The following is an 11,656-nucleotide window of genomic DNA, read 5'->3' as shown; positions in this document are numbered from 1 at the left end:
CTTTCAGCCAAGATCCATCTGACATCAGTGAAGATACTGCTCATTCCACATCCTATTCTAAATCCAGCTTGAATTTCAGGCAGTTCCAGAAATTGTATATCCCAGTAGATGTACTGCTGCAACCATTTTTTAATTTATCTTCAGCAAAATTTTACTTGCATGTAATATTATTATTATTATTATTTTTTTTATAATTTCCACATTATTTTGGGTGATTTTTCTTTGGAAATGGGCACAAATATGGACTTCTCCCATTTGGTTGGCCAGGCAGCTGTTTTTTCACATCTCTTGCATAGAATACTGAGTGTTACCAGCACTGCATCAGTTTGTTGCAACACTTTAGTTAGCTTTCCATAAATTCCTAGAATCTTGTTTTTCTATAATGACTTTAGTACAACTTAGACTTCGTCTTTCGGATCATATGCTACCTCTTGAAATGGCTGAATGTTGACCAATTCTTCTGGTACAGTGACTATGTATTCCTCCTTCCAACTTCTTTTGATGCTTCCTTCCATGTTCAATATTTGTCCATAAAATCCTTCAATATTGCAATTTCAAGCTTGAATGTTTTCTTCAGTTCTTTCAGACTGAGAAATGCTGAGTGTGTAATTTCTAACTCCAGATCTTTGCATATGTCAGGATAATACAGTACTTTGTTATCTTCAACTGCCCGTTGACAGTGTGGACCATAACAAATTATGAGTAACCTTGAAATTAATAGAATGTCTATACCACTTAATTGTGCTCATGAAGAACTTATGCACACACCAAAAGGCAGTCATTCAAACAGAACAAAGGGATAATGTGTGGCTAAAAATCAGGAAAGATGTGTGTCAGAGTTGTATCCTTTCACCATAACTTGTCTAACCTTATGCTGAGCAAATAATCTGAAGATGGACTACATGAAGAATCAGAATAAGAGAAATCATTACTTAACCTGGAATAAGCAGATGACACAACCTTGCTCACTGAAAATGAAGAGGACTTGAAGTACTTACTGATGAAGATCAAAGACTATAGTGTTCAGTACAGGTTACATTTCAACATCAAGAAAACAAAGTCCTCACAACTGGGCCTATAAGCAACATCATGATAAATGGAGAAAAGATTGAAATTGTCAAGGATTTCATTTTACTTGGATCCAAGAACAATGCCCATGAAAGCAATGGTCAATAAATCAAAGTATTGCACTGAGCAAGCCTGCTGCAAAATACTTCTGCAAAGCACTCAAAAGCAAAGATGTTTCTTTGAGGACTAAGGTGTACCTGAACCAAGCCATGGCACTTTCAATTTCCTTTAGACATACAAAAGATAGAAGACTGAATAAGAATTGATGCCTTTGAATTATGGTGTTGGCAAAGAGTATTAAATATACCATGACTGCCAGAGGAGCGAATAAATCTGTCTTGGAAGAAGTAAGGCAGAAAATATGTTCCTGAAAATTGAGGATGACAAGATTTCATCACATACTTTGGACATGTTTTCAGAAGGGGCCAATTCCTAGAGTAGAACATAATGCTTGGTAACGTAAAAGGCCAGCAAAAAAAGACGACGACACTCAACAAGGTAGACTGACACAGTGGTTGTAACCATGGGGTCAACAACAATTGTGAAGATGACGCTGGAGGGGGCAGTGTTTGTGCACAGGGTCACTGTGAACCAGAATCCACTTGACAGTACCTAACAACAAATGACACCTGACACCCAACACTAAAGTGACCTCAAAATGAATTACAGACCTAGGAGTGAAAATTCTACAACTTTTAGATGAAAACACAGAAAACATCTTAGTGACCTTGAGTTAGATTCCGTAAATATGACATTGAAAATATGATTTGTAAAAAAATTGCTAAGTTATACTCCATTAAATTTAAAAAAAATAAATTTGTGCTTCAAGAATTATATAAGTGGAAAATAATACCATAGAGTACAAGAAAAGTATTTGCAAATTATATATTTGATTAAGTATTTTAATCTAGAATATATAAAGAATTCTTGCAACTCAAGACCACTAAATAGACCACCAATATGCCCAACAAACCAAAAACCAAACCTGTTGCTATTGCGTTCATTCTGACTCCTAGCGAGCCTATTAGGGTAGAGCAGAACTGCCTGATAGCAATTCCAAAGCTAAGTCTTTATGGAAGCAGACTGCCACAGCTTTCTCCCATGGAGCAGCTGGTGGGATGAACTGGCCACCTTCGGATTAGCAGCCAACCACTTACCTACTATGCCACAGGGCTCCTTTCAACAGGACTATACACAAAATGTATATAAGATTTGAATAGACATTCCACCAAAGAAGGTTTATGAATCACTAATAAACCCATGAAAACATGCTGCACATCATTAGTCATTAGGAAAATACAAATCAAAAATCACAAGACACCACCTTATACTCACTAAAATGGTTGTAACAAGACAGACAGAAAATAACAAGTGCTTACAAATATGTGGAGAACCAAGAATCCTCACACACTGCTGATAGAAATGCAAAATGGAGCAGCTACTTTGAAAAAACATTTGGTATTTCTTAATATGTCTTGGTGAGAGGCTGTAGGATAAGCACTGGACTGTTAGCCGAAAGGTCAGCGGTCAAATCCACCAGCTGCTCTTCTATACTCTATACAGGTCGACATGAGCTGGAAATGACTTGATGGCGCTTACAACAACAACAACAGTGTTAATCACAATTTACCATACAACCCAGTGAGTCTAATCCAAGAGAAAAATAAAACCCATGTCTACCCAAAAAAGCTGTATTCAAATGTTTATAACACCATTATTCAAAATACGTTAAAACTAGAAATAACCCAATGTGTACCAACTGGTGAACAGATTAACAAAATGTGGCTTTGGAATAAAGAGAAATGGGGCACTTACTATACATGCCAAAATATGAACAATCTCAAAACCATTATGCTGAGTTTAAGAACCTATACAGAAAACCCTCCACATATCCTATGCTTCCATTTATAAGAAAAGTCCATGAAAATCTAATCGATAGAATGATAGTGGTGGTGGTGTGCCCTGGAGTTGGTTCCGACTTACAGCGACCCTCCATAGGGTTTCTGAGGCTATAAATCTTTACGAGAGCAGAACACCTCATCTTCCTCCTGTGGTATGGCTGGTTGTTTTGAACTGCTGACCTTGTGGTTGGCTGCCCTACTCGTAACCACTACACTACCAGAGCTCTTCACAGAGTGTACTGAGTGGTAATGGGGAGTGACTTCACGTGGGCTTGAGGGATCTCTTTTGGTAAGAGAAATGTTCTAAATCTGGCTTGCGGTGATGGTTGCATGACTCGGCATGTTTACTAACAAACACTGGATTGTATACACAAAACAAGTAAATTTTATGGCATATAAATTAGCCAAGGAGTCCTGGTGTGGCGCTGTGGGTTAATGCGCCAGACTGCAAAGCCATTTGAATTCCAAGGTCAGTGGTTCAAGCTCACCAGCTGCTCCTCGGAAACCCTGTTACAGGGTTGTTATGGGTCGGAATCGACTTGATGACGGCAACAACAAATTAGCCAAGAGAGAAAAAATATAAGATTACATTGGAGAGAAAAAGAAGAAAGTTAGTTTCCAACCTTTCCACTAAGAGTCCAGTCATCTGAAAATTCTCCCTCATAGATCGTATCATCTTCAGAAAGTAAAACTCCATTTCCCTATTGTGAGGAAAGATAACAAAAATCACAAGACATACAATACAAAGCTGCTGAGTGCATGCATCCAAATCCCCAAGGCCTCACATCATCTTCAAAGACACACACACAAATAGTTTTAAATAGGTTTAAGACATTGATGATCTAATTTACAAAAAGGGACAGAGGATTTTTTTAAAAAAAGTTAACAGTAACTACATGGAAATACTCCACTCACCATCATCTTATTAAGGTTAAAGTTGCCTTCATAGTATAATCCAAACTGAGTAACTACCACACCATTTCCTTGACAGACATCATCTTGCCACATTCCCATATATTTCTCCCCTCTGCGTAGAAATTTAAAAAAAAAAAAAAAGTGAAAAGAAAAAAAAAGATAGCAAGGGTAAAGTGGGAGTGGGGGGAAAAAAAACTATCACATGTGAGATCTCAAATATAGGACAAAGAGATAGCAAAAGACTTATCCCATGGACTTCTTTGGTAACTTTAAAAACCTATCATTGAAAAAAAGAAGCAAGAATGCCAAAAATTCAACTCTAAATAATTTCATTCAAAATGTAATAGTCAGAATCATATCTACATACAATTTTCTCTTATCCAAAACTTTACCATCTTAAGAGACAAAAATGGGGTTTACTACAAACAAGTCTCATTTTTCACTTACTAAAATGTAGAGAAACTCCATTACCAAGGCAAAATAGTACTACAAATTGTTTGTTAAATAATCATAAAGTTTAGTGATAACACCATAATCTTTATGTCTCATATTATGCAAGCAGCAGTGATTAGTAACACAAGAAGGGAGGGATTTTAATATACAAATAACTTAAAGTTATAGAGCAACAAAGCAAATTTAACCACACAAATATGGAGGCTTAAAAACTACGATATTCTTCAAGGTTTGGTTAATTGCACTTAACTAAGCCTTATTCCTAGGTTTCTGGCATGGTAACAAGTCTCTGATCTACTTAGGAAAACCTAAGCAGAAACCTGTTTGTTGCTGTTGTTGTTAAGTGCCATTGAGTTGGTTTCAACCCACAGTGACCCTGTATAGGGTTTCCGAGGAGCAGCTGGTGAGCTTGAACCACCGACCTTGCGGTTCAAACGGATTTTGTAGTCTAGTGCATTAATCCACAGCATCACACACATTTTATAACCCAAAAGGGAGTTTCTATTGGTTTCTCCATCTTCCATTCATACTTTCAATTCATTGCCTTAAAGGCTTTTCTTTGTTTAATAGTTAAAGATTCAGTAGCCTCTCTGAGACACTAACACCTTTGCATATGTGAAGTTTTAAGGAAAATGGATCAATGCAACTGCAATGACCCTGATTTTGTAAAGAAGGAAACTATTGCTTGGCCCATGGAAAATGAGTAAAAATGACATCCAAAGCCCTGTCTTATTAAAAATGTCTTGATACTGTTAAATTATGATACTCAGTCTTTTTAAAACATTACTGTTAGAGAAGTCTAGGAACCTTATTCTCACATAAAACTCTGAGATTAGAAGCAGAATACTGTACCTTGTGATATCATCAAAGACACCATATCCTGCTTTCTTATCCATTACCCACTGTCCAATGAACATACTGGGAGAGGAGGAAGTCAGTTTGCCACTTCGTAGGAGTCCGTGACCATGACGCATGTTATCTTGGAAACAGCCTTCGAACACTTCACCAGAGGCATAACTGTGGTTAGACAGAATGTGTAAAGATCACAAGCACACTGGACTTTGATTCTCATCTCAAAGTTTAAGAAAGGCAAAAATATACTCTAGCTTCACTGACAGTCCGAATCACTTGTTCCATGATTATTTTTCACCAAAATCTCATTTTCCTTTTATGACAGAGGCTAAGTAGTCAAAGACATCACAGGTAATATTTTGTGATGATGTGGAAGGAAAATCGTGTACCAATTCCTTTACGGGGAAGATACAATAATAAGTTTCTCTGAGAGGGGAGAATGATGGGTTTTGTCCTTATTAAAGTTGAGTAATAAAAATAAATTTCTAGACAAGACATTTAGGAGACAGTGAGAAAGCTATCATTTATAATGCTTGTACAACTTGTTATTAAATGCCATCAAATTGGTTCAGACCCTTTGTTGACCTTTTAAGGGTTTTCCAGGGGGGGGTTGGGGGCTTTGACTGCCAACCTTGCAGTTCAAACTGATCTTGCAGTCCAGCACATTAGTTCACATAATGTTTTCACCATATGACAGGTGAGAGGTTGATATTTAAAAGGTCTTACACAGTTTCCACCACTAGAAGAGTAAATAAAATTTACTCCTTGGAAATTTTAGCTACACAAACATTTAGGTTCACATTAGGTTCTTTGAAAAATCGACCAATTCAACAAACTTTCTAATGGTATTACCTGTAGATTCCTTGACCACACATTTTCCCTTCTTTCCAGTGGCCCACAAAATGATCTTCTTTGTTCAATGTCTTGTTTGGGATTCTGTATTCTCCATACCTGCCATGGAGAAAAAAAAGAATCAAAGGATGCATTTAAGGCACATTTACCTTTTATGTGTATATACCAGTAAACATTTCAACAAGAAGGATAGAGACGAAGAAAGGGATAAATGGTGTCTTGGCTTAACCTAAATTGTTTGACAAATCTTAGAGTGGCGTGTCAGCCTAACTACACACAGAAATAAGGTACTTTATCCCAAGTCTAATAAATACCAGAAGATCTATATTGTTGGCTTATTTCTGACACTAATTAAATGTACAATGTTAGGTATTTCCAGATATCCAGCTCTTTAAGCTATAAAGTAAGGATGGTAAATCAGATTATTTACAGTCCCTTCTCATAAAGGAAAATATATTAGGGGAAACTACTGTTTTAAAGACAGGTGTCCTGGTGTGGCGCTGTGGATTAATACGCCAGACTGCAAAGCTGTTTGAACTGCAAGGTTTGGTGGGTCAAGCTCATCAGCTGCTCCCTGGAAAGCCTATACAGGGTCGCTATGGGCCAGAACCAACTCGACGGCACTTAACAACACCAACAACTGTTTCAAGGAAGGTGATCTGGTAGTGTAGTGGTTACAAGTTGTGCTGCTAACCTGAAGGTCAGCAGTTTGAAAATACCATATGTTCCGTGGGAGAAAGATGAGGCCTTCTACTTCTGTAAAGACTTACAGCCTCAGAAACCCTACGCAGGGTTGTCAGAAACCCTGTGTAGGATTGTGAGTTAGAACTGACTCCGTGGCACACCACCATCACCACCACCACCAGTTAGTTTCCAGGAGTACTGGTGTGGTGCTGTGGGTTAATGGTTTGAACTGATGGCATTTTACAACAATTGTTTCAACAGTTTCACCATCAACATTAACCAAAGTTTTCAGAAAACGCAATTCCATTTCAACAGCTGGAAGTATGTGACACACACTACTATCAAGGTAATGATTCGTTTCATGTAAATCAGAGCTGGCATCCTAAACTCCTAGCCTTCTTCATGCTAACATATTTGCATTATAAGCCCTAAGCCCTAATACATTGTATGCACCTCTCAAACTAAAGCACAAATGTACTCATGCTTACAAAGTAACTCTAATCTAAACACAAAGTATAATTTTGTGACTGGACTTGTACTTACAGTCCCTTGCTTTACACAATTTTCTTACCCATCTTCCAAGCCATTCCTGAACATGCCAGAATACATCTTTCCATCAGGCCATTTCAAAATCCCTCTGGAATGCATAAGCCAAGAATGGCACATGTCAACTGGTATCTTAGATAATTAAGCACTTTTTCAGGGATTTCAAATCATCCTCCCCCAGGCATAAACCTTAGACATCTTTACCTGCCATGAGGCTTCCCCGAAAGCCAGCGCCCACTGTAGGTTGCATCCTTGAGGCGAGGATCCTTGTAGAAAGTGTATTTGGCACTGCGTGAAATGGGTGGTTCCTGCCTTTGCACGCTACTGCTACTTCCATAAGGTGGAATATCAGCTGTCCCTCTCAAAGCCTGGTCCACAGCTTGGCTAATAGCCCGTAACCATTTAGTCTAGGAGCAAAAAAAGGAAATGCCATTAAGCTTACGGCAACAATTCATTAAGCACTGCTTTAAATCCTGTTAGCGTTCCTTGTTGTCAGCAATTGTTTTCTGTCTCCTAACTTTTTTTTCTCTTAATACTGGTTAGTTCTTTGAATCCATTATTGTTTAAAGTGGATTAAATCGCTTTAAACAAAACAAAACAAAACAAAACAAAAACTCCTATAGTTTTGGTTTAGTGAACATTTGTCAAATGTACATATCTTTGGATCATTAATCAAACAAATACTATTTTTATTTCTTCTTTACTACTCAAACCCAAAGAAAACAACAATGCCACTGAGCGGATTCCCACTCAAAAGATCCTTATATATGGTTACCAAGGCTGTAAAGCTTTATGGGAACAGACAGCCTCATCTTTCTCCTGCTGAGCAGCTGGTGGTTTTCAACAAACCATTTGGCTAGCAGTCCACCTCATATCCCACAGGGTCACCAGGGCTCCTTTCCTCCCTACCTCAGTGATAGAAATACTCAACCCAAAGACTGAAAGGAAACACTGTAAAAGACTAACCTTTTCCTGGGGCGTTGATGAAATGAGCGTGAACTGCTCCTCAGGTGTACTAATCTTTAGGCCATTCCTGCAATGTTCACAAGGATAAACACCAGTAGATATGACAAACCACCATTACAGTATCCATTCTCAAATATAAGATCAATTCACAATAAACACATTTAGGCTCTGGGTTTGGTTCCCATAATAGTAGAAAGGACACAGAGTTTCTCTACTCTGAGGATGCGGAGGTGACCAATGGAGCTGCCCTTCTAGTCCCTACATAGAGAGCCCACAGGGAAACAGACTGTGTCTTGTCTTGATCTTCACAACACACCTCTCTGTGCTGAAAGGTAAACTTCCTTACAACTTGGGGGTAGGGGGTAGAAGCAGGGAAGCTACTTACACACCACCAGTGTCTTCAGAAAGTGGTTCTGCCCACAGTGTAGCCAAAGGGAATACATGGTGAGTGGAGAACTGAAAGAGAACATGGAGACATGCCTGAGACAGTCCAGAGTCCACATCCTCTTCCTATGATCTCACATGGGCCCTGCAGTCTCCACAGCACAAAGGTCTTCAAATGGCTAAGCCCTGTGGTGCCACCACCTCTGCCCCATGGCCTCTGGAAAATGGCTGCCCTCAGTGGGCTTGCCATCTCTGCTTCAAGGGCCACTTCACATGACTGTGAAAGATACGCCCTTTGTGACTTGAAACTAAAAAAGGTCACTGGAATCCAGCCTAAAAATCCAGTACTATAAATGCAAGCTGTAGCTAAACATTCTTTTTTCTTCGACTGTTGTCACTGTTAAGTGCCACTGAGTCGGTTCTGACTCATAGTGACACTGTATAGGGTTTTCCAAGAAGCAGCAGCTGGTGAGTTGGAACTGCTGAACTTGTGGTTCAAGCTGATGGTATGGTTCAGTGTTTTATCCCACAGTGCCACACTGACTCCATTTATTCAATATTGTTGTTAAGTGCTGTTGAGTCGGTTCTGACCCATAGCGACCCTGTACAGGGTTTCTGAGGCTGTAAATCTTTATAGGAGCAGAATGCCTCATCTTTCTCCCATAGAGCGGCTGGCAGTTTCGAACTGCTGACCTTAAGGTTTGCAGCCCAATTCATAACCACTACGCTACCAGAGCAATCACAGTAAGTTGTTAAATAAATTGGTGGAATAGGCTCGTTACTCTGCCTTCTAGTACCTTTTATTCTTTTCTAATTTACTTTTTATGTGTATGTGAAAATATAGCACTGTAGGATAAGCATTGGACCACAAGATCTGTTTGAGCCTTAAGGTTGGCAGTTCAAATCTAACAATTGCTCCTTGGAAACATTATACAGAACTGACTCAATGGCATTTACCACAAGAAGAATACATACCACTTCCAACAAATTCGACATGCACAATTAAACGACAGTGTTTACATTCTTCAAGCTGGGTAACCATTCTTCTGATTTATCTTTTCGTTTTCTGGAGTCCTGCTGTGGTGCTGTGGGAGAAAGCCCTAAACTGCAAGGTTGGTTTGAACCACAAGGTTGGCAGTTCACCCTCACCAGCTGCCTCTTGGAAACCCTATACAGGGTCCCTCTATGAGTTGGAAACGACTTGATGGCACTTAACATCAACAATCTTAGTTTTCTAGTGCAGTTAGAATTTTAAGTGAGTGGTTTTACCCAACTGAAATTTATTTTTTCACAGTTTAGGAGGTTAGCAGTCTGAATTCAGGGTGCCAACCCAAGGGGAAAGTGTTTTCTCTTTATCAGCTCTGGAGGAAGATTCTTGTCTCTGGGCTTGTGCTCCTGGGTGAACTTCATGTGGGTTGGTATCTTTCTTCCTCTATCTCTACTTCTCGAACACTTATTTAATCTCTTTTATATATTTTAAAAGAGACTGACTCAAGACACATCCTACACTAATCTCTCACTGGTCTCACTGACATAACAAAGACAACCCACTCTGAACTGGGATTACAACCACAGGCATAGAGGTTAAGGGTTATAACACATACGTAAGGGGGACACATTTCTATCCATTAAACATTCCCTCCCTTTCCAAAGTATTCCGTCATCACTGCTCCTCGACTCTCTCCTTTTTAGATGCTGCTGCCAATTTAGTCCCACACAGGTCAATCTTTGAAACAGCACAAGGCTTAACGTAGGCAAACTTTACTAATTAAGCTGAACAAACAATAGTTGGTTCAAAGATCAAAGAGGACTTTTGAGAAAAGCTTTGGATTGGAGGTTTAACGTTCAAAGATCATCTACAGGCAATAGTTTTAGGTGTTCATCCAACCTACATGGCTCCAGCAGGCCAGGATCTCTTTTAAATTAAGGACTCAACCTACCTGGGCATGGACCAAAGCATCATTAAAGAGAATGAACCAATTCACAGAAAATCTCCCAGCATGCTGCAGAGCCAGTGCCCGGTTACTGCTCTCACAGAGCAGTCGACGCTCTGGCTTCCTCAAGGAATCCTGCAATTAGAGAGAAATACCAGAGCAAATAATCAAAATTATCTTTAATATGTAAAGAGAAAATGAAAACGACACAAATCGTATTTAGAGGAATGTGTCAATCAAAGCTCAGCTTTGTGGTAAACCTAATTTAGGATGGAATCCAAATGCATCCTAAAATTAAAGAGTGTAGAGGAGATTCAAAAGAAGACAGGAACACCCTGAAACCAGATAGTTTCTAAACAGTCATATAAAACCAAATAATAGTTTAGCTTAACTAGTAAAAACATCTGCCCTGAGCACTACACTCTCCAAGAGCTGTCCTGGTGCGGTGCTGCAGGACAGAGGACTGAACTGCAAGGTCGGTGGTTCCAACCTATCAGTTACTCCATGGAAACACTACACAGGGTCACTACGGATCAGAACAGATCTACGGCACTTACCAACAACCACCTATGAGATCATACAGACTGTGGTGGCTCTGTAGGATAAGCACTGGACTCTGAACCACAGGTATGTGGTTGGAGCCCACCAGCCATTTCCATGAGAGAGAGATGAGGCTTTTTGATCCCACAACAATTTACAGCCTTGGAAACTATACAGGATCTTTATGAGGTGGAACTGACTTGACGGTATGTAACCACAGCAACAATGGAGGGCCCAAATGGCTACACAGTGTAATTAATGTCACTAGATTGCACATACTGTTGTTAAGAGCCATGGAGTCTGTTCTGACTCATAGTGACCCGGTACAGGGTTTCCTCGGAACAGCTGGTAAACTTGGAACCACCAACTTTGAGGTTCAAACTAATTTTACAGTCCAGCACATTATCCTGCAGCGTCACACCAGGACATGTACAAACAGTTTAACTGGTACATGTTTTGCGTGTATATTCTCAACAACAAAGTAAAAAGTAAAAAAAGTTTTCAAAAAATTGCTTCATAAAACACGCAAGTGGAAAAAAATAAACTTTTAAATAAATATAT

The 11,656-nt window shown here is 39.3% G+C and overlaps 1 protein-coding gene across 1 annotated transcript in view; it reads right to left on the bottom strand.

The window, feature by feature from the left end:
- The window catches only part of ALS2 (amyotrophic lateral sclerosis 2 (juvenile)), a 66,078-nt gene that overhangs the window by 17,503 nt on the left and 36,919 nt on the right, over positions 1-11,656 (bottom strand). The window contains exons 14-22 of the mRNA XM_006862030.1: positions 10,562-10,690; positions 8,623-8,693; positions 8,238-8,304; positions 7,476-7,678; positions 7,297-7,362; positions 6,042-6,140; positions 5,190-5,354; positions 3,885-3,996; positions 3,593-3,670 (exon numbers count right to left, since the gene is read on the bottom strand). Of these exons, the coding sequence (XP_006862092.1) occupies positions 3,593-3,670; positions 3,885-3,996; positions 5,190-5,354; positions 6,042-6,140; positions 7,297-7,362; positions 7,476-7,678; positions 8,238-8,304; positions 8,623-8,693; positions 10,562-10,690 (990 nt within the window). The remainder of the gene's footprint in view (positions 1-3,592; positions 3,671-3,884; positions 3,997-5,189; positions 5,355-6,041; positions 6,141-7,296; positions 7,363-7,475; positions 7,679-8,237; positions 8,305-8,622; positions 8,694-10,561; positions 10,691-11,656) is intronic.

The sequence above is a fragment of the Chrysochloris asiatica genome, unplaced genomic scaffold (assembly GCF_000296735.1).
Source record: "Chrysochloris asiatica unplaced genomic scaffold, ChrAsi1.0 scaffold00045, whole genome shotgun sequence".
NCBI lineage: Eukaryota > Metazoa > Chordata > Mammalia > Afrosoricida > Chrysochloridae > Chrysochloris > Chrysochloris asiatica.
This window is presented reverse-complemented; position numbering and strand designations above follow the sequence as displayed.